The following is a 25,153-nucleotide window of genomic DNA, read 5'->3' on the forward strand; positions in this document are numbered from 1 at the left end:
ACAATTCATAGAAAGTTGTCGAGGGTCGACAGCCTATATTATATGAGGAAGTAACTTTCTGATAGTAAATTTTCTGCGCGGGGCGCGGACGACGTTTATGTTTGGTCGATGGAGTCTCGATCGAGAAATACGGTACAGAGACTCTTGCGAGTATCGACGTATAAACATGCTTTTAAGGTATCCTAGGCGCGAGCAACAAGGTACGTAGGCAAATTCTCCTTTTCAATGCAACGGCGATAGCTAGCGCGATGAGGTTTTACGCGACGGTTTTTTTACGCGAGGTGATATCTTTCGAGCGCGGATTACATTTCGATCGAGCTACTAAAAGCTGAAAACATTCGATTAAAAACAAATGCGAAATCACGATCCGTCAGGCCAGTGATTGATTTTCGGCGGACGCTTTCAAATAAAACAAATCTCTTTAACTGTGTGAATGACGTATTTGTAAATTTTAGATGTTCTAGAATATTTTCAGACCAGACTTGACTAGTTCTTTTCTATTAATATTAATTAAGTTGAACAATAAATTGACTTTTCCAAAAAAAAAAAAAGACTAGTATCATTTCATTATAATTTAATTCAATTTTACAGCAACTGCACATACTCTGCGTTTGACGAGTATATAGATGCACAATGATAGATACTTTTAACCTCTTCCCAAAATTGCAATATTTTCTCAGTTTTTAAGTACATTCAAATATAACCCAGACAAAACAAATAACAAATTTATTACTTCTTAGCAATTTCTATTCTAAAAAACGTTGAGGAAAAAATGTAAAATTTTAGACCAATAGATATAAAAAAAGATATTGAAATTTCAATCATTTTTGATTTATTAATAATCCTGAAAATAAAGGGAATCAATGAATAAATCTTGCAATAATTGAAGATACAGCTCCTATTGATAATACATAATGAAAATGACCAACAACATAAATATGAATCATGTAAAATAATATCAATTGATGAATTTGATAATATAATTCGTGTCAATCCTCCAATAGTAAACATTAAAATAAATCCAATTGATCGTAAAAAAATGAAATATTAAACAATTAATTTTGATCCACGATATGCAGCTTCCCATCATACCGACGAGGTTTCCTTCGAAAGGAAAAAACGACGAATTATTTATAGTACACGGTGTTTGGTCACTCGTTACGGTCCGCGAACCAGCGCAGTGGGTTAAAAGTCACAGAGCCAAGAGGTTGAAACTTTTGGTACCCTGCGTAGCGTAACTGAATTATTTTACAATGCAACGCAACGTTCATTCGATATTCTCCCCATTTTGATCGCGGAAACTTCCTCTGACGGAAACGGCACAATAAAATCGTGGATTATTTGACTAATTTCGCAAAGTCGTAAAACGTATAGTTCTCTTCGCCAACTTCCGTTCGGAGTATATATCTGCGTGGGCCGGTGCACGCCAGTCTCGCGTACGATTTTCAGATAACATATTTAAGGCAGTGAAATGTTAAAAGGTTAAAGAGTCACGAAAAGAGAAGAGAAGCGAGAGCAGCAAGTGCGTAGAAAAAGCGCAGGACGTCGAGATAGGAGGTTCGTGATTCTCTGTGCGAGAACAGTCTTTCGCTCGTGTAGGCGGCTCGTTCCGGATTCTTTGCCCACCTCCGCCTCCTTTGACCGTTGTTTAGTCAGTCGGTTTCGTCCACCGCCTTCGTCGTCCTCCTGTTCCTCGTTTCCTCGCCGGCAGTGGATGCGTGCCTTTGTAAAATCGTCACTAAGCCGACCCTGAAACGTCTCGAGTGTGGACGACTACATCGACTTCTCTCCACTTTTCAGACTACGAGTACTATGCGTACGTATGCATGTATGTACGTATGTATGTACGTGCATCACTGTTACGCGTCACGACCACTAATTTGCCGTGTTCCTTTGTGCCCTCACCTTGCTGTCGGGTCGTTCGTTTGCCTCAAGTTGTTCACCGGAAGTCACCGCGTGAATCGGTCTCCGCGATTTTTTTCATGCAGCCCGCAACGTGCACTACTCGCTCAAAAAATTTCGAGTGTCCCAAGATTTCGGAGGGGACAACTTTTTCAAGTAAGTGACTGTTTGTTTTTATTTACACGCACCTGCGATATTATTTTTTCACGCTATTGAAATTACTAGAAATCGGAAAGTTTGATAGTGAGCGAGGTAAATTTCTAGTTTATCGATTCTTTCCAACTTCGGTTATTCCGCTATCGTTTCTTTAACGAGAGGTTCTATTACTAGGAGGAGGTCGAGAAAGACCTCCTTCCTTATAGATACAAGGAAATATTCATAAGTTAACGATAAGCACAGCCATTTGGTGTGTGCATCGAGTACTGAATGTTTATGTGTATGAAAATCATATGCTGGTAAGTGTATAGTAAAAATAATCTACATGATTTAAATTATGATTTGATATATTGTAATTGATTCCATTTCATCTGATCAGTTATCATAATCAGATACAATGAAATGTTTAAAATACGTAATGTCTTTATGGAAAAAAGAAATTTTTTAATTTCTCTAAAACTGTATATTTTTCCATTCTCACTTTAAAAATGAAATGAAGCTTTTCAAAAAAAAAAAAAAAAAATCTGTAGCCAAATTTAAACATTATACCTTTTGATATATTTATTCATGTGTTACGTAATATGTTATACTCTTTGAACTTCTAATAAGTAAACTAATATTTTAATTGTAACATTATCTATACAGCACTCTCGTTTATCCAAAGCGTTAAAGACCAGAGTCTTAATTATTATTGTCACTATTCTATTATATTCTTATATTTTTGCACGTTCTGTTACTATTATATTATCGTTCTATTATATTCTTATATTTTTGCACGTTCTGTTGCTATTATATTATCGTTCAAAATTCCACGTATAGGTACGTCTTTATCGGTAGCACGTTTATTCTAAATTCGATCGAGCCACGATCGTATCGGGACAAAGTGAAACTACACTCCGCGAGTTGCGTATCGTAAAAGTTCAGCAAGGATACCAAATTGGAGAGGCAAATTCCAGACAGAGATAAAATAGCACAAAGTGTCGAGTTCTAGGAGTTGAAAGGCTCGTAAAATAGGTACCGCGACTCTACGGGGAAATCACGTACGAAACCATCTAAAATATAGTAACTATTCATAAACGAGAAATAAAAAATCGAATAAAAGAAGTTCGACAAAAATGTAAATACCCAACAAAATATCACTGGCCAATTTAGGAAAGTGTAACACGTTCTACGTCATAAAAATTACCATCAATTAAAAACACTATAAAATTATAATTACGCGTCGCGATTGTATTTAAATCGACGGATTAGCATTTCAGATGCTGTAAAATTATCAGCATATTAATAAACATGAGAAGATTCGTTATTGCACATCAAATTGCAAGTACAGGATAGCAAAAAAAAAACTAGTTGCCTCAAGTTGCTGAACAACTCGATCTCTGTTTGCATTAAATTACGAACGTTCATGCAAGCTTGGTCGTATTTGAAAATATGCGAAAGGTAGTGTGGAACTTTCATCTAAGTTGTTAATTGACTTCTTTACTTACAAAGTAAAGAAATGAAGATGTGTGTGATGAATTTATAAACGCAAAAAACTTCTCTCGAATGTTGGTAAGTTTTCCATGCATTTAAAAAATATCTTTGAAAGCAAAGACGAGAGATTTATCTACAGCTATAAATTTAAACTGGGAATTTTTAATTCTATATAATTTCCCTTTAATTAATACATGTACATAAAAATCTACAAAGGTTATACGAAAAATATTTTCTGATCATCACGAGGCTAATTTGGTTGCCATATTTAACAAAATGTACAAATTTTAGATGCACATATTATAAATAAATAAAATGTGTGTACGTTTTACAAGATATCCGTAAGTCTAATCGATTTATTAAATAATTAAATTTACAGTAATTTCTACTTTAATTACTCTAAACGGTACGTTATTCCTGCTTGAGAAAGAAAAATGGTTCCCTGTCATATTTGAGGTTTTATCTTATGTATACTTCATTTAATTTCATGTTCACTTAGAAATGTGTGTGCAGTGAAATCAGATTACACACAACTTAGATCGTGTAGCCACACCTTTGCCTAATTTGTCTTTCCACATCGTCCATAAAGATTACAGTTCCCGCCGCTATTATGTTGTTAGATTATACATCTATCGTGTATCTTGCAATTGCAGAATCGTTAGTCAACATTTGACTAGTGGAATTGATTGAAAACTTGCGTTATGTAGATAAATGTATGATATACTTATGCCAACTTTCTGAACAAAATTATAAAATAATTATTCTTATTCAATTTTCATATATTAATTAATAAAAATTCAACGAACCATTCATTAACTGACCAATAATTAAAAAATCCAACGCACTGAAATTGAATGATAATTCGAACAGATATCACAAACGTTTGTTTTTCAACGATATAACAAAAATTCATGATAAACATTTTACCAATATTTTAGACGATATCTATTATATTAATTGAAATTCTATGGTGCTTGCAATTTTCGAATCCTAAGATTCTTTTATTTTATAGCTTGAATCTTTCGTTTGTATCACGATCAAGAAGAAGATATTTTTAATGTAACAAAATCATAATTTCGAGTGAAAACTTTTTCATGTAGATCCTGAAATGATTGATACTCGTATTCGTAATATAATATCGCGAGTATCCCGAAAAGCTCGCAAGTTCTACTACAATTTTAATCTTGTTGAATTAAATCTCACAAGCTGCAGTGCATCGTGTTTTTTTTTTTTTACGGACGACTATACACAGTGCTCTTTGATACAGCTCTGCTGCTCTGTGAAACGTGTCCGTACTCCTCCTAGTTTCGCTAATGTAAATTTGTCTGAACACGGTATCTTAACAAATACTTGATAAGCTCGATCTTTAGGAAAGAGATATTTGCTCAGCCTTTATGTACAGTCTGAAATTCTTTTTTTTTTTTTTTTTATGTCTCGTTGCCTGAACGTTATCCTTGATACACCGAAGATTACGCACCAATTACTTAGTTCCGGTGTTCGTAATTAATTTTCCTCATATTTGTGGTTGCTTAATTGGTTCGAATTACTTTGTCCGCTTTCCATGCATCACAATTATTGATGATTGACTCTAACAAGTCCAACTTTAATTGGAATTTAAATGTTCTCTAAATTTAACGCATTGATTTCTCCCAGAACCGGAAAGAGCAATTGAATGTACAATTACGATCAATTAGTTTTTCCAGAGCGTGTCGTTGCGTGTTTTTGAATTAAAATTTTCATTCAGATACAAAAAAAAAAAAAAAACTGCATCTTTCTCCTACTATAGAGTTTTTTAATTGTAACTGTATTGTGGTATTTTTATTTTTTTTTTTTTTTCTTAGTTTTCTGTTCATTCTGTCGCTAGAAAAATTATCTGTCGTATGCAAACTGCAGAGAAAAGAAATTTAAGCGATCAAGAAGAAACCCCTAATTACCAATTGAATGCAATTGTTTAGCTGGCACATATACACATAACATCTAATTCTCTAGTTAACTGAGGGAAACTATTTATACATTTGTCACAGAAAATTAAAGAGAAAAGTATACTTTCACGTTACTCTTGGATCTAAATAAGATACAAATATCACCGAAAGCAAAGTCCATTTCCTCCCAAATTACCGTGCGCGTTGCAAATGACTTTCCTCGCCCAATTTCAACAATTCGTTCTGTCATAGCGTTCCACGACTAAACTAGAAAGTCGAGAAGCTAACGTATAACCACCGCCATAAAAAGCTCTGTCACTGCTGTTGTACCATTGCTGTATATAGGTGTATAACTATACACGTACGTCTTTCGTGCGAGAAGCTCATCCGCCGTGACGAAATGGCCACTCTATCCACTGTCGGGAATCCTTGATGTTGGTCAAGATGGTGCTTAAAAAAAGGGGTTCGCTTTAAGGTTACGACACGAGAGTTGCCAAGATGCGAAAGCGCGCGCCACTAACGATTTATTGCCGCCGCAATACGAAGAGGTATTTCCATTCCTCTTCCCTTAACAATTCAAACGTAGTTTTCAACTGCAACTTGGTCACGCGTCACGGCAATTGCATTCGCAATTCACAAAAGGATACGTCTGTAAAAGCTTTGCCCCAATTTCGCATCCTGCCTGTTTTTATCTATCGATGAAACAGCCGAGATACCTAACCCCCGCTCAGAAATCTTTAGACAAGTACTAATATTCGTACTGATACAAATAGCGCAATACAAATTGTAAGTTATGTACGACGAATGCAATGTGAATTACACAAATGTGTAAAAATCATGCGCAATATAGAGTATACAATATAAATTGTATTATATTTATGACAAATACAAAACATATAATATTATATACTTTATACAATACTTTGCTAATATATTAATAATATATTGTATTATAATTGTATTATATATATGTTAATATATTATATATTGTATTATAATTGTATTATATATATATGTTAATAAATTATATAATCGTATTGTAATTTTATTATACATATTAATATATTACATATTGTATTATAAAATCCACAATATCGAAAATTAAAAATGCCCCAAAACTTTTGAGCGAGAGTGTGCATAAAATTTTTGAATTTCTTGGAAAGGAAATACATCAGATCGTTCTATAAATATTTTATAAATAATACACTGTTTCCTTTTCTCTAAAAATAAATTTTACCTCCTAGCTTTTAATGCTCTGATGTGATGTAATTAATATCTTGATTTGAAGTATATAAGAAAACAAGACATATAAGAGCAACAGACTATATTTATTAAATATTTCATCTAATAATAATCAATCACGGTCGTGATAAAACTGAAATTCCTATAGTCCCCAGTGCTATTTACAGTAAAATTGTTAGGTATATTTGCTTCCTCTTTTTAGTAGACATTTAGGTTTCTCTTCGCGATTAAACGGTATAGATTCAATTATACTTGGGCCATGTAAATACTTTGTTAAACGCTGAGATAACGCGACGTATTTTAAATCGCGTTACTCGATATGTTTTAAATCGTTACTCGAGATGAGCTATCCAGAACGAAATTTCACAATGGCTAGGAAAAAATAGTAGAAACTTTTCGTTTTCAAGGTACAATGAAATCCCCCACTCGTTTGAATGAAATTTCAGTCACTGCCCGATCAAATGAAATTCCTACAGCATAATAAACACTAGCGTCAAATTACGAAAACTGCACGAAAACTTTCCAAGACACGTGATATTTATATCATTTGCTTGCCGCCGCAATTATTTATCACTTATCGCTCATTCACCCCGCTCATTCTCTCATTATCGTTAGATCTCAGGCTGCATGCATGTAATTTACGGTCGTAGCGAAAGAAGATAATTCATCAAACGATTTCAGTTCGAAGCAACCAACAGTCCTGTCACGTTGAACAGCGTGAAAAATTACGAGGAACTTTGTTACTTTGTTTTCCGAATGAAACATTCGTCGTTCTAGATTCTCTGTCAATTTGCAAGCTATGTAATTTATCATCGCATTGGACATTTCTTTTTTTTTTTTTTTTTGTACTTTTTCAACGTACAAAGATATTGCCTCGTGCACAAGTCATCTATATAGTGGTCTCACAAAGGTAGTTAACGTGTAACTGGTATCTAGCGGAAAGAACAATTAATTTCTTCCTTTCAGATCGCGCGTTTATGAATCATTCGAGTTTTCAAGCTTCGTTGCAGGATTTTGATTTCCTTCTTCTCTTTTCTTTCTCTCTCAGCCTCCTCCTGTCCTTCTCCTGTGCGTTTCAACGTCGTTCGTACGATGCAAAAGTATTTTGCATTTTCACAGACGAGTATCGCTCGATGAGAAGATCAAAGTAAAGGAGGAAACATCCATCACCCGCGTGTGTCCGTAGCTAATCATCAGTACGCACACATTCTGAATTCATTTGTTTCAGCGTTATCTTTATCAAGACAGATCTCTTGTATGTATTCCGTAATTACTCGTGCGTCATTTTTTAATGCAAGATCGACGGATCGCACATCGCCAATCGATAATTTTTTACACACGACTCGTCGTGCAACCCCTTCTCGAAAGCGCTAAAAATTTACTACGAGCTGTAGAGAGATGTAGAGAGTAACAAAACTTTATATCGCGTGTTGCTTCAATTTGATAAACTTTAATTAACAAAGTAAAATTATATTTTAATTAATAAACTTATACCAATATACTTATAATAATTACACTTCAATAAACAAACGAAATCTCTTTGGAGTCGAACAAGTATCAATTAAAATAGAGTTTCGCCTGATTTTCCACGCGGTTTATTCACGTTCGTTTTAAAATTAGCGACCACCTTCTCTCCACTTAGAGGGATACAGATACGAATTAAAGTATAATGGGAAGAGCAATTTATGAGATTTCCCCGACGTAATTTTCCATGGAAGCTCGTCCCTCCACGGGGCTGGGAAGTCAAGAACGACAATAACAAACGCGTAATATGGGAAAATCAACAAGAGGGTAATAAAGAATCCGTGCCGCTGCGTTTTACGCTATTATTCAATCTACTTTCAGATATTCAGAAACATGATTTATGCGCCCGCTGCCTTAGGAATCCGCGTTGTGTCGGAGGCGCGAGCACGGGGCTCCCGGAGTAGCGATCGGCCACGATTTATCGCCTGGCTGGCAAACGTGTGTGCATTTCCATTTCCTTTCTCTCCCGCGAGGAAAAAAATCCACTTGAGAAGTGGAGTTTAATGCGACCGCGTGCTACCTGTGCGTCGCGGCGCGTTCACTTTTTGTTAATTTAATTTGCGAAACTGTCGTACGATGAAGCAAGTGTCTAATCGATCGTGACTGACAACACTTGCACACTTTATTATCATTCTATTAATCTGTCGCTTAACACTTAGAACTAACGACGACTGAAGTTAAAGTAAGAAAATGGAAAAGCTTTGTAATACAATGAATTATACGAGCTTTTATTTGCACACTTTTCGAAAGATCATTTACATTTTTGAAAACATACTACTCTGCGTCTGTAAAATTTCTAACGAAAATTATAAATTGGTCGTTTCGACTACTTTGTGTAGTTCTAGCGTTCAACAAAGATAAAATTGAAATATAAGATACGTTATATTTGCATAAATAATTGTAAAATATATAAATGATATGAATAATTTTATAATTTTATAATAATATAAATGATATAAATATAAATAATTTTATGTAAAATATAATACTGAAATATGAAATACATCCATCTTATCGATATGTACTGTTGCAAACGATTTAGAATAAACGCATTTCGAATGAAAAACTTCAAATATACTCGATGAATTTTCAAACTCGATCCTCTCGAAAACCGAGACTTCGCCGAAAAAAAATTCTGTTCCTTCTGGCCGATATATTTTTACACGTAGAATCGTCTCCCAATTGCAGGACACCATTTATGTATGTGTGTGTGTGTGTGTGTATAGCAACGTGAGACATTTCGAACGAACGCGAACGGGGAAAAGCTGAACGCGCGAGCAATTGAAATGAAATATTCTTATCGAGGCGGCGAGTTTACTAATTGGTCACGAGAGAACGATAAACAGACGGCAGAGACAGGCGAAACTGGCGGCGTTGCGCAACGCCGAGAGAAATTTTGTCCGACGTTCTGTCATGAGTTTAAAATAAATTACCGCGATGCAGGCCGATGACCTGGCCCGCCCAGCACGTGCAAAAATCTTTTTCTCCCTCCAGCCGGCTCTCGCCCGCCACACGCGGTATGTTCCAAAATCGTGTTCCGAAGAGCACACGATCCGAGTACCAAGATATATATCTAACTGAGAACGATATCCTTCTTTCAAACTTTATTCCACGTTCCATCGAAATTTTCTAATTCAAGAATCAGAGATCATTCTGTAAGAATTCGAACTCTCAAGTTAACCTCTTGCGCACGTCCCAGAATCTTTTGTCCCAAAATTGGAATATTCTCTCAGTTTTAAGTATGTTTAAATGTAAGGCAAAACAAATGATGAGCTTATTACTTCTTAATCATTTCTATCCAGTGATGTCGTACTGACGAGTCCAAAAGGAAAAAGCGACGAATTATTGTATACGGTGTTGGCCACTCGTTATGGTCCGCAGTCAGTTGTCAGCGCAAGTGGTTAATATTATCAAATGCAAGTACGATTCGCCATTTGTCCAATCGTAATTATTAGTCTGAATACTTGGAATATTAGCTCTATGTAGCTACTCGTAATTTTTCATATAATTTGATGTATTAGAATTTTAGTCTAATGGTAAAATTTCACAGTACACGACGTGGAATTTATTAATTTTTATTCCAATGATCATTTTCGAATCTATTTTTAATACAATATATATATATATATTTGGTCGAATACATTTTTAATCTAATTTTATAAATTTTATATAATAAATAGATAGCAATTTTTATTGTAACGATCATCGTTCGTGGAATCTGCCTTTATCATTAGAATTGGATACTATTACACTCACTGTACGTAACAAATTGAGGCAACAAGCGCCTTCTAACTTTTATACTCTAATGTGCGATACGTGCGCATGTAATATATAATATATGCGACATAACGCGATACGTTAATAAAAAAAAAAGGACAGGCGCGACGAACGAAATATCTCGTCGGTAGATGCGAAAGAGTTGAATTAAATGCGCGATTAAAAAGTTAACAGCGACGAGTCGACGTCGCGAACGTAACAACGGCCGCCGAGCAAGTATTACGATCCACTAGCGTTCTACTTAGCGTCTGCAAAAGGTATCACTGATGGAGTTAAGAGTTGAAGTGCCGCGAAGCTTGTAATGTTTCTAATTGCACGATTCAATTATATCGGGCTTCAACTTTCCTAGATAATTTCGTTGCAAAAAGTTACGACTGTTCGAGACGATAGCGAGTCACCTCGCCCCTCCTACCGAAACAAAATTTACCTTTGACTTTGCGGGGAGGAACTTCAGTAGCCAGCGCTACGTAGTCTGAAACATTTCCAATCTCTTCACGAGTTACACACAACTGTTCAGAATTCTAGAGTAATGCGAATTTCCAGAGTAATGATCGAAAATTAACGACACGGAGCAATATACTTGATGTATAGTACGTACTTACTCAGTCAACAAGTTATAATTTTTGCAGTATTTACTCAAAAAAGAGTAAATAACGTACGGTCAGTGACTCACTTGGACTATATTGGACTACTTGTTGAAGAGTAGACAATTTTTACGGGCTACGCCCGCTTGTTTTGAAAGACCATAAAAGCTGATAACATAAATGATAAACGAGTTACAGTTTACCGACTTTATTTTGGTTGGTTGATTCGAAAATATCGATTCTAAATGAGACGGCCACGCCGAACGTGCGCCGCGCCGTAATTAGTCGAAAATGAAAACGTTAATGTAATTCGATCTCGAGATAATTTTTCCATATAGCCCACGGGCACAAAGATTACCCATTGTTCGGGTATATTGTGTCCGCGCGAAACGTGTCTCGCGCGTGTCGGGGCTGGTGAATGCACCAGCAACAATAATAGCAACGCTCTCCCGCTGGGTGGGACAGCGAGTGCACTTAGAATCGCAGCGGTCGTACTTGTTGATGTTTTAACAACCCCACGTGCGAAAACGGAATGTAGAGAGCAACACTTTTAACCCCACCGATACCATCGGCAGGTCTGCCTTTTAAAGGAGAATAGTACCTGGAACCGTGAAGTTCGCTCGATTTGCACCGTGTCTGAGGATCGTTTTGCGGCAGGGGCAGCTAATTGCCCGTGTAATCGTATTGTCTTGCGGTTGAAAATATTAGTTACGAGAAGACGGATCGACTCGCTTTGAATCGATGTCGCTCGACCGTGTCACGGACTAGGCTGGTCTCGCACGCACCGAGCCGGAAAGTCGAGCAACGATCAAAAAGCGGAGGAGACATTTGAAAGAGCCAACCCCAATTTTTTCCCCTTCATTTATTCGCCCTCGTTTTTCCCTCAGTTTCTTTCTTCATTGCCTAGGTTTATCGTTCGTCCGCAAAGAATTCAAGAATGATCTCACTGCTGTACTTCGCGATAAGAATTTTCCCCGTCGGCAACACGTTGAAACACGAGAATTCTCGTCTCTCGTGCACAATGTCTCGTGCCAAAATCGAATAGAACCCGAAGGAAATTCGAGCCGGTGCGTTCGTTTCTCGCCGGAGAGTTTTGTTAATTCGATAGCAACTAGGAAGGTATCAACGCGCCCGCGATGCATCTGCGTTGCAACGAAGAAACATGGCCCCGCAGGGTGAAACAACCTTCCCGCGATAATTACCACTAGCACATTTCGTGGCTGAATGGGCTGGCCAGTTTCAAATTCGTAGCCCGGAGGTTTCGTGCAAGCTGTACTCTTCGCGCAGGGACAAAGAGAGAGAAAGAGAGAAATGGGAGGAAGACGAAAAGAGAAAGAGAGAGAGAGAGAGAGAGAGAGAGAGAGAGAGAGAGAGAGAGAGAGAGCATCGTACAGCATTGCAAGTTGTAATGCACGCACAACCTTATACGGATGCGAGAAAGCGAGCTCGGCCTCTCCCTCGTTCCCCTTCCACCGCAGCAGTTAACCCTCCCGATCCGGACCGTGGAACCCGGTCCTGAACATCAAACAGGACCAGATATGCTATGCTGCGGCGCCCGAACTGGTGTATGTGCGACTACGCTCCGCTCTCTGGACCAGGTGCAATCGACAGGTCGCTGCCGTTGCAACCGCAGGATAACGTTCGTTTATCGATCGTCGTGGGATCGACGGAAACGAACACGGCTTGGTCAAAATTTTCTCGAGACCGTCCGGCCCGATTTCGCGTCTACTTTCGGAAATCTTTTGCCTGGCGGTCCTCGGTACGCTGCACTTTCTAATTTTGTCGCTTCTTCTCTTATATAGCAATTAGATATACGTACACGTTAAACTGCACTCTTGTAAATTAAAAAGATTTTTTTAATTGAGTCGACAACGCCAAAGTAGATTTTTTTTTAGGGTTGACAATTTGTTTCGAGACCCATTGGTCGAGATCCATTTGCCAAATTGTTTAATTTTGGATTTATCAGTGATTAACTTCTAGCTAGACGCGATTTTCGGAAATTAAGAGACAGGATTGCAAAATTTATTTACTCGCGCCTAACGTCGCTTGTAACGTTAAATAAAATAAATGACATTCTAATCGATTGATCGAAACAAACGATGTCAAAAAAAAGGAGCAATTTTGTTATTTATTATTATCGCAGATACAAGAAAGATAATTTTTGCGTTCGTTGACACATTTCATTCTAGAAAGTGTTCAATAAAGGAGAATATTTTTATATCCGCCGTGTCCATAGACTGCTTGCATTGTTTAAATCGTCTTAAGCCCGGCGAACTGCAATAAAAGCATTGCAGGACAATAAAGGAATCCGAAGTCAAAGAAACAATGGCGAACGAAGTTACTAAATAGATGGTCTTTGCTCCGCAGAGCTTTTCTATTCTTACGACGGAACGTCAGGAGAGGACCTACGCAAGAACTTCACCTCAGGATTAGAAGCCGACTATTTTCAGTTTGTTTCGCTTCCAATTCTTCTTATTCAATCCTCCCTTCTTTACCCTTCTTTCTTTTTTTATTTCGTTTCCTCCTATTTTCGATTGCCGTCGCTTTTCGAACTGCTTTTCTAACTGTTCTAATTATTCTTTTCCCAGACGAAAGAATATAATCCCGGCAACTTTAATCTATTGCGCTGGAACGACGTGCCACGCACGTCGAGAACTTTTTGCCCCAAAATTGCAATATTTTCTCAGTTTTAATTATACTTAAGTACAACCCAGGCAAAACAAATAATAAATTTATTACTTCTCGATAATTTCTATCCAGTGATATCATATCGACGAGTTCAAAAGAAAAAAGAAAAGCGACGAATTACTGTATACGGTTCGGTCACTCGTTATGGTCCGCAATCAGTTGCCAGGGCAAGTGGTTAAAGTAGAAATAAAATTTCGTGTCACGTTCAATAACGACGATAGATGATTCAATTATTACTTGAGCTGTTATCAGCTACGCTTCAAGCGTCTTGGACAGAAAAGATTATTAAATGAAAGGTGACACGCTGGAATACTGTAATAATTAATTCCAACGACCAGTTTCCATCTACCATTTCATTCTATCTGAAATTCTACCTATACTCTGAAAATTTCATTATTCACAAAAACCATTGTATCGAGTAGCAGAGAGTTGCTACTCGAATAAAATTCGTAAGTAAAATTCCACTAGTCAAAACTTTTTTTCAACGACAATGAGATTAACAATTCGATAACCAGCTTCACCGGACGACATGAAGATAACTCACGAAATCGTAAAATCATTCGATAAATCGATAAATTCGTACGAAATCATCGCGTTACGTCTAACGAGCGCGAAAAGGCAAAAAATCGAGAGGCGAGAGATATCCGTACGAAAACTTTCTACGACGATATCGTCGAGTATTCAATATGCGATCGCGCGTTTCATGGGGTTTCTTATTTTTCCTGGGGAGAGATTCCAGGCTTTCTCGGCGCGCCGACGTCGAGGAATCGGCGAACTTTTCGCCGAAATAAAGAGAGAGAGAGAGAGAGAGAGAGAGAGAGAGAGAGAGAGAGAGAACAGCCGAGTTTCGAGTGTTCGACATTGCACGCCGAATTTCTTATTCCGACGATCGGCCGCGGCAGTTTCAGTCTCGCTGTTTCAGTTTCCGCGCGTCTACTTACGAATTCAAATTCACCACCGGCCACCGAAAACGCGCGTTGTTCACACGAGCACAGTTTTCCATGAAAATTCACCCCCCTCCCCCCTCCTCCGGCGCCATTTTTACGTCGTATCGTTCGCGAAACGAATCGAGCAGCGAAGAAGGGGGGAAGAAAAAAAGCCACCGAACCGGAGGCGAGGAGGAGAGACGAAAATGGAGAGATGAAGCGCGACTGGGGTGAAAGAGACGGGGAAAAGTAAAAACTTCGAAAGCTGCAACGCGAGCTGAACGTGTCTGGAAAGAAGACAGAACAGAGGGAGGGGGAGGAAAGAGGCTGTAGAGCCCGCGGCAGAAAGAGAAACAGAGGAAGAAGAGGTTAGAAAAACCACCACCATCACCGTCGCCACCACTACCATCATCATCCGTTGATACGCGTCTATGGAGCACGTATTGCTATCGAGAGAGCCTCGATTCGTATTTAACCACCGTCCGTCCGTTTCCCGCCAAGATGGTTGAAAGCGGTGGCTCTACTCTGTGGCGGTTCCGCCATTTCACGAATTTCCCAACGCAAAGCGTGCTTTAACAAATGAAAAATTTAGAAGGGAGGGGACTTTAGAATACTCTGGGATTTTAGAAAACTCGATCCTCTGCGCTTGCACGGAGAACGTTTCGATGTCGATTTCTCCGTCAATTTGACGATCGTTAGGCCGTTGCAGACGAAACGGCGAAATTTTTAACATTGACCGAGAATAACATTGACTTCGACTCGCTTCGAATTCGTGCTTCGTTTGTAATTAACAAATAATACCGATCGTATTGCGATCTGTTCAACCTTCAGACTTTAAACTAGTCTAACAAGTTAGTTGTATTATAATAGGTAGTTTAATAGTTATTTATATTATAATATTATAATATAATAATGAGATATTTTATAGTCTAATAACTGAGATATCTAACAAATATTATTTATATTATAATACTATATAGTATAGTTATTTATATTATATATTATATAGTATAGCAATTATTTATATTATAATATTATATAGTATATTATAATATAATAAGTTATATTGGTCTAATAACTAAGATATCTAACAAATATTATTTATATTATAATATTATATAGTATAGTTATTTATATATATATATTATATATTATATTATAATATAAGTTATATTATAGTCTGATAACTAAGATATCTAACAAATATTATTTATATTATAGTCTAATAAGATATCTAACATATTTTCGAACGATTCTTGTAATTCATTTCACTTTGTTTCAAACGTGGATACGTAACAACGACAATGTTATATTCTTGCACGGAACAATACGATTGATTAAATTACACAGAAATACGATTCAAAGTGCATCGAGTCGCATGCACGACGATAACAACAGGGAGGAAAAAGAATTCCGGGCGAATGACTTTAAAGAAGGATATCCCGCAACCGATCGAGAATGAATTTAGTAATTCAGCAACCGCAGCGTGCGCCACTTATCGAAAGTCGCGGCGAAACGGCTACTCGTGGTAACCCGATGAAAAACAAGAAGAGATAAGATGATACGAGCGGCGAAGGGAATGAAGAAAGACGGAAAGAGAAAATGCGAGATAGGAAAACGAGAGGAGGAGAAAAGGAGAGAGAGAGAGAACGCGCGCATGTTCCAGTTGGCACGTAAAAATAGTAACCTCGGTTTGGGTTTTGCCAATTTAAGAAACTGTTTCGCTCAATCCCATTTCTGGAGCTCTCGGCAAGGCTACAAAATATCCCGTTTCGAACGATCTGCCGTTTTACTACACTATGTTCCTTCTTTCCTGCCCGGCCTAGTCAACAAAGACAGATAGATCAACCTCGCGGTTACGGCAATCGTTCACTGCCACGATTGTGATAATTTCACTTTAACTCGCTGTATCGTTCGATTAAGAAACAATAGGTATATCGCTACGAGACAGTAAGAAACAGTCGATTCGCAGCGTTTCGCGGTATTTATAGTAATAACATCTTGCTTCTTATCTGGCGGTACTTTAGATATTAGATTCAAGAATACAAAAACACGATCAATCGTTCTTAATATTTTCATAATACAAATTAACAATTAATACCGTTCGTTTCAAATAATGTGTGTCGCGAAATATATTTTAGTAGAAAATACTTTTCTCTTTTTCCTTTTTTTCTTCTTAAGAAAAAGATTGCTCGCGAAAGAATATTCTCATTCTCTACTGGCGTGTTAAAAAGTTTTAATTATTCAGTTTATGATAGAATATATTGGACTTACCTCTTAATGCATCCGCCGTTGTTGCCAGAAGACCTTGCAAACTTCTGCTATGATGATGGATCAAGTCGTGAAAATCTGCCCTGGCTTGGTGTCTTAGCTGTTCCTCGGCCTTCTGGTTGCAGCACATGCCATCGCAAGTTGCTGAAATAAAATGCAACTTTATAGACAAAGTTTTCAAATTTGTCGAGCAATTAAACATAATAGTGATAATATAAATTAAATCGTTAAAGAATTAATCGAGAATATTTGATCAAGATCATCTTCGTTTCGTTAGCAAACTCGAAGTTTTCAATTACTTTCATTAATCGCGACAAAACATATTTCTGTCTAACGTTGCAAAACTTGTACCACGAATAAATGCAATGAATTTAACGTAATTGGCGGCATAACGAGCAGGAACTCAATCACATGGTTAAATGTTTTCTATAATTGTAATAAAACTTCTCGGTGGGGGTCTTTCAAAAGAAATCATAAAATTATTCCGCCTTTATACAATCGCAACTCTCACTGGAAATTCTCAGAAAGACACGTTAATCGCATTTATTGTGAGACTACATTTATTGTAGTAGCAACAATGTAGAAAATATATCCAAAACGTAGCGCTCGTTATAACGATAGAAATAACTAGAACAAATCTCTAATTTCATTTCTTCATTTATAAATGAACACCAACAGTCTAATACCATAATACACCTAAAAGCTGAACTAGATACGTATCAAGTGCAAGTGTCATAATAAACATAGTTGTTACATTAACTTGAGCATTAAATTAGAAAAAAGAAAAAAAATGAGTGGAAGCGCCATTACGATTTAACAAACAACGTTCCAACGCAAATAGAGAAAACAGAGTTGGCTATTTTTACGGGAGAGGATCGTTGAATGTTCGAACGTTAATCGATCGGGGGAAAGGTGAGAAACGATTTCAATGATCGTTCGACGATTCATTCTACAGACCAATTTACCATGACGCGAGAACGTGAGGACACGTCTCGCGTCCTATCGTCTCGCGCAATTACGGCACGGCGACGATTGCTCAATAAAATACGGATGGACTTGCATCTATGTCGCAAGGGTCATGAACGGACAAATAGAACGAGGCTAACGGGATCGTCAAGAGGTCCTGGTTGGCTTCGATAGCTCCTTTCGGCCTCATTCTACTTTTCACATCCTCCTCCTAGCTACCACCGATCGTTCCTCCTCACTGCGAACGTGCACCCTATTTTTTGACCAACGTGCATGTGCTTCATCCCTCATGGGGTCATTGACACATACGGCAAAAGAGTAGAATGTCGGATTCAGCAAACTGGCATAAAAGTGGAATATTTGAATTTCAAACTATCGAAATTATCTCCCTTTTTTTCTTACATTTGTAAAATAAAATAAACATTGTAATATAAATTAATATAATATTATATTATATTATTATTATTATATTAATATAATATTATAAAATATAATAATAATATATAATAATATTAATATTAAAATATAATATTATATTATATTATTATATAGTATAGTATAAATTATTATAATATAAAATAAATAAACAATATTTAAAAGAAATCCTAACACTTTACCGATCTAAATCAATTTGTTTACAGTTCAGCTAAAACCCTGTTTTATGTTTAGAAGCTAAACATTCTAAATAAATCAATTCCAATAGATCAGATTCGTACGATAAGCAACGACGTAATGTTACGACAGTATACACTGCATGCACATTTTGTCAGAACACTCACAGGCATAACGAGTATCAGACGACTCTCTCAATTTAATTTCATTTAGGATCACTTGAACGGTCACGGTGCAACAACCGCCAAAATCGCCAGAAGGCGAACACGAGCACGCCCTTAATTTACAAAATTAAAAAGAACCAATTGTGTCAGATTGTTTATAGTAGCCCTAACCTTGGAAATTCCGCGTAGTTTAAAGTTATTTTTAAGCTAGACATTTCTAACATAAATGTTCGCAATGCCATCACTTTGGTATTCATCGCCTCGCAACTAAAAATGAATATATATTACAGCTAAATGAAGAAGTAACTAACGAGAAAGCGTTTGTGTTCATTCAGTTTTAATTGTACAATGTTACGTGATAAAAAATTAAATTAAATGAGCTCTACGTCCGGAAAATTCAATTAAACGAAAGAATGTAAATCCCATTATTACGCTTCGCGTAATTATTTTTAACGCGAGCCACTTTCGTCTAAAATCCATTTAAAATTCCATTAAAAAAAAGAATAATAGTGAAACATTTGTTTAAAAGGTGTTATCGAGACCGAAAACGAATTCCTCGAGAATGTCATATCTATTTTTATAAACGCGAAACATTAAACGCGATTTAATTTCCGTCAACATCATTTTCAACATCCGATCTCTAATTCGGGAAATAAAGAGTCTAGAAAAAAGAAAAGCTTATCAAATCGACATAGAAATACAAGATTTGACAATCACTGGCATTCTGCATCCAATGAATCTAATCGCGGCGGAGTAAATAAATTCCAGAGAGGTTGTAAAAAAAAAAAAAAAAAAATAAGACACTAAAGTAAAAGAATAATTTGATAACTGAAATGAATCTCGTCCTGAAATAACCAAGTATGCGAAATACCTTCGAATCCGATAACGCATTCACGTGTGTGTATCCCCCGGATTTAAAAGCATTACTCGCAGATTGAATTACAGCCTATGGACATATACGGTAACGATGAAAGATAGATACGAACATTTTGAAAGAAACACGCGGAACGCATTGAAAACGATGAAGCCGTGTCCCCCCCCCCCTCCCCTATTATTCATCCCTGCTGACGAATCATTCGCGCGCAAACTGAAAACGATAAATTGGTGTGCGTGAGCGTTCGGAAGGTACAACCTCGTCAGAGAGAAGTCGAACAATGGAAGGCTGGGACGATGAATCATGAAAAATCGCGGCGGAAAACACGACGGGAGGATCTCTTTTTCTGGGTACCTGTTCATTCTGTGTGGCGCTACCTAGATCGGTCAAGATGTATTCCTAGTGGCGAGTACAAAAGGATCGCCGCGGAGGTGAGAAAAAGGAAAAGAAAGAACAGGAAGGACATCGGGAGGACAGTGTCTCTCGTGACAGGAAACTACGATCCCACGCCGAACGTCGTGGAACGTTCGACGACAATGTCCGAGACGAGAAAACGTATAGACGTTCGATTTCTGAAGGCCCCGTCAGAGGCCCGGCGTTTTCTTTCCTAAAAAAAAAAAAAAAAAAAAAAAAGTAACGCGATTAAGAGGAAGCAATAACCAGCGACAAATTGGCACTTCCTTGCGGAAATATGGATTTATCGGTCGGTAGACAAAGTTTTTCCAATGACTTCGACAACATTCAATGGTATAGTATCAATATAATTTATATATTAATAATTATAATAGTAATATATAATTAAGTGTATATAATATTGTATATTGTGTAATTGTATATAATTAACTGTAATTGCATAGTGCTGGTATTAATGACTAAATCCTTCAAATGATAAGAGACGGAGAAGAATTTCTGATACGGAGTATGTTTGATACGGAAGTAAAGATGCTGTCAACGTTATCTACAGTCTTTCAAAAATATTTTAATCGTTATATAAGAATCGTGATAAATTTAAGAAACACCGCAAACCCCGATTCTCTTCATTTTTTTTTTTTTTTTTTTTTTTCAAAGATCTACAAGCGCATTTACGAAATGTTTGAATTTATATAACAGCAAAATAAAAATGATAATATTAATATCTTTCAATAATAGTAATAATAATAATATTAATATTAATCTCGTATTACAATGTTAATGTTTTTCCTAATATCCAAGTGTTCGCGATTGGTTCTCTTCGGTAATCTTTTTTGCTGCTAAACTGCATCGCTCGCTAAGGCACGAGAACCACGAGCCCCAAAAAGACGTAATAAAAATTCCTATTCATCGATGTAATGAATTCCACATTCTACGTAAACATTCTGTTCGAATTCTTCGTTTCATGAAAAAAATCCAATAGAATTTTTAACTTATCTATAAAAACGGTGCTAGAGCAGCTTGTGAAAGCTATTCCTCAAAACATGTATCACGACCTAACCGTACATACTATCCGCTCTTAATTAACTAACACTCTCTCGGATTATTTAAAAATTATCTTTTAATTTATTACGCCCGACGGTTAGGCCCGATGTTACAACCAACGAAGAAAACAGCATAAACGTAACTAGTTTAAGCGGATTATTCATTAAATAGTTTGCAAAAGAAAGAAGAAATATCCAACTAATACCGATTCGACGCTAACCTGCTAAAAATACCAGTTTCACACGATATCGACTGTACAAGGTGTATCATAATTGTGAGTGTAACCAGAAATGAAGTAATTCTTTCCGAGAAATAATATTATAAAACCAATATTTTTTATATCTTACAAGTTTATTACAAGTCTATTACAATGACATTCAACGAAATATTCATTGCAAAATAATAAATTTCATTACTTCATCACTTTTGTAATAAGAGGAATTCTTTCTCGTAGTTCAATGATTAATAAAGAGCAAAATTATATACTTGAAAAAAAGATAGAAAAGAAGAATTATTTTCAATAATTCTCAAAGTGTGAAAATCTACCAGTGTCCTGTTTCATTGTTAATCGAAACAATCAAATAATTGGCGAATAAATAAACTGAAAGCAATTTATTTCCGAAATGAATGTACTCGTCTCATTTGGAGCGACTATATTTGATCCTTCAATTTATTATTTTCGTTCCAAGTAAAAAGTGACCAACCACTATACGCAAGCTGTATCATTGGCTATGGAACACCCTGTATATTCACAGTATACGACGTCCTCTTAATGTCGCGAAGACAAGAATCCTTGTACCTGTACGACGAGTTTCGTCTTGATTCGTTCGAAATGGCGGAGGCGCCACGAATAGAGATAGAAAAGAAGGAAAAAAAAAAAGAAAGGAGAAATAAAAGGGACCGACAGCGAGAATGTCTCTCGAACGGTTTACGATGCGTTGCCGGGGTGTGGTGCGGCTCATCGAGGGACTACGAAACGGCTTCGTTCTCACGGCAAATGCCATACGTTTTTCTCCCATTTCTTCTCTTTTCACTTTTTACATCTACGTGCCAAGCGCGGAGTAACCGTTCTATCCTTTTAGATATTCAGTTTTCTAATTCCCTAATTAGCGAGCTGAACGTCACGACGATGTAAATCAATCCGCTATCAGTTTTCGATAGCGAAACGAATAATCTCGTATTAATATATAACGTATAGTCGGTTACGTGGAAATTATGAAAATGTTTCTCAACAGAATTAGTTATACCTTGAACGAAGAGAAACTTATTGGCGAAAGAGAAGAAACGATATTTTTTCGAAGCTGGATCAGTTGATCCGATTTCAAAATCGATTTAATAATTCTGTGGATCCTCGCTGTCATCCAAATTATCTTCGGAGACGAAGAAAATATTAATTGAAAATAAAACACAGCAAAAGTACAATTCGAAATGATTAATTAATAACCCTGCGATCAGCGAAATTTAATACATAATAACAGTGTCGAAGATATATATTTACACTAGAATAATTAGTGTTAAATGTAATTTGAATTAAAGATGAATGAATCGATAGATTTGATCGGAGACAGTTCAAAATAATCAACAGATTAACCTACGCAATTAATAAACGTGATGTTATCATTTACTAGCAATTAATTTTTAAAAGCTTTAATGTGCTGAATAAGTTAGGTATGCGGCAGTAAAGTCGTGTTACTTTAATGCGCCACACGAAACAGACATACTAATAGTACAGTGATATTATAACATTAAAAAAAAAAATTAATTCTGTAAGAATTATAATTCACGGAGCTCGTAGTTTTTACGAGAACCGAAAAGATATCGAACGACTTAATTTCCTGTCAATAATTTATTTCTATTTTGAGATGAGCTTGCTATTTAGTAAGTTTTCAAACTCGATTTTCCCGAAAATGAAGCCCCTAACGAACGTCTGTTATTCTCGGTTTTCGTCTCTGGACCAGCCAAGCCACAGAACTTCCCCGAATTGTACCGCGAATTGCACAACGACGTTAGACGCTGATGAAATTTCAAAATTCGTTTCGCCCAACAAACGTGATAACATTTACCAACGATTTCCAGAAGCATTTGAGTGAGCCGCCGCATCCATACGTTATGAAAGTCGGGTTCAATTTCGATTATCGTGGAAAATTTAGCTAACTGCTGGTGACCCGGCCGGCCATAATCGGTGCAAAGTCCGCAATCGCACGTACCATATTCAAAGTGAACCAAACCGACACCGCAGCATGCGGTGAGGCGGTTAAGGATCTCGTTTATTCATCCAACTTCTACCGAATAATCTCAGCCAAGCCGGAAGTGGATTGTTAATTGTTAACGCGAGAGGTAAATTGGTATCAACAGGGACGCGATTCACATCCGGAGATCATTTTGCATCGGTATGACAATGTCTCGACGAAGAGATAAGTTGTACACGATACTATCCAGGGAAAGGATCACGCGCCGATTTCCGATACCAACATACATGGTCGCGTTCGAACACGGAGGGTGAACGAATGAACGAATTACCCGCTGTGGACTCGCTCGTATTCTAACCCACTTTACACGGTTGTAACCACTCGTCGAATCGAGGCCGAAGGGTCGCTGATGTAGCTTCCGGTTTTATGCACTTCCCTGCGTCAAGTGCCGTACATCACACCTAACGGAAAAAATGGAGAGAGAGAGAGAGAGAGAGAGAGAGAGAGAGAGAGAGAGAGAAAGAGAGAGAGAGATAATCGTACGCGCGCGGAGTAGCCGATTCGAGTGGCATGACGCTAATGTTCTTAATTTAAACCGATGAATCGCTTACGGTATCACTTTGCCACTTTTTTTCGGCACTTAACTTAATTACCAATGACACGTATACATACACGCGGGCTTGAAATACTTGGAAACGATGTAGCTTTTTTGCGAATATCTCCCGAGTTATCGAGCTACAGCACATTCACAAAAGAATGTACATATGTTGCATATGGAACATTTCGACATTTTATTTACATTGTGAAAAGGAAGGGAAAAATCCGAAAATGTACATAGAAGCATTATTTACACGCTGTTGCTCTTATCTCGCTTTTATCATAAGATTTACTACTTGTTACGTAAATATCCAAAATTTCGTTTGTACTATCTCGTGATAATCATATCTCACCTCATATTTTAAAAGTTTAAATTATTGTACAATAGTTTACACTATTATTACACCAATTCTATAATTCTCTAAGCACAATTATTTTAAAATAAACTTATTTCTCTTCTTTGTGCTTTAATATTTTATTTTGTACATTAATCTTACTTTATTTTTACACTCCAATTATTTCTAATCTACCATAGTTTGTTAATTTTTGGATGAACGTGTCACTAAAGAAATGTTTGATTATGCGTAGATACAAATATCTATAAAAATAGCTATCTCAACGTTATATAATCATATAGGATTGCAAGAATGGCACGAGAACTCGAAATTGAATTGAATTTAAATCAAATCTTGCATACCAATACCTAAAAGTATATCAAACATTTCAGATTCATAATATGTGACAAATTTTTCAAAAAGTAATTTATTGACGTTTTTAAATAACAAAGAATTTCTCAACTCATTGAAATTTGCACAAATATATTTATCCACGTGGTTGTCGAACGAAATTAATTGCTTTCGTAATGTAACTTTATATACGTAATTAACCGACCGGTTCTCGTTATACTGTAGAATTCTCAATTTGCAATAAATTCAAATTAACGAATCCAGAATAAAGAACTTTGTCGAAAATTCGATTACATTTCAATCTATCTTGTGTATGTATAAAATACATATACTTGATATGCAAAATAATATAAAAATATAAAAATATTCAAAAGACAATATAAAAATATACAATGCTTCATCACTAAACTGTTAAATTGCTATTTGAAATGATTTCATAATAAATTTATATTTATATTGAAATTTTTTGATTAAATTTTCATTACCTATAGTTTTATTAGGAAAATAATATTAGTTATAGCATGTATCAAATTGTATGTACGTATCTTTGCCAATAAATTGAGGTTATAATCGCCATAACCATAAAAACAACTTACATGCTGCTTAAAAATCTTTATTTATTTTGCCATGTTATCCTATTAGTCT

The 25,153-nt window shown here is 36.5% G+C and overlaps 1 protein-coding gene across 1 annotated transcript in view; it reads right to left on the reverse strand.

Annotated features, from left to right (window-relative positions):
- LOC122531075 (division abnormally delayed protein) overlaps positions 1-25,153 on the reverse strand; it is a 227,246-nt gene that overhangs the window by 200,810 nt on the left and 1,283 nt on the right. The window contains exon 2 of the mRNA XM_043658657.1: positions 16,969-17,109. Within this exon, the coding sequence (XP_043514592.1) occupies positions 16,969-17,109 (141 nt within the window). The remainder of the gene's footprint in view (positions 1-16,968; positions 17,110-25,153) is intronic.

Source organism: Frieseomelitta varia, unplaced genomic scaffold, assembly GCF_011392965.1.
Source record: "Frieseomelitta varia isolate USP_RPSP 00005682 unplaced genomic scaffold, Fvar_1.2 scaffold_135, whole genome shotgun sequence".
NCBI lineage: Eukaryota > Metazoa > Arthropoda > Insecta > Hymenoptera > Apidae > Frieseomelitta > Frieseomelitta varia.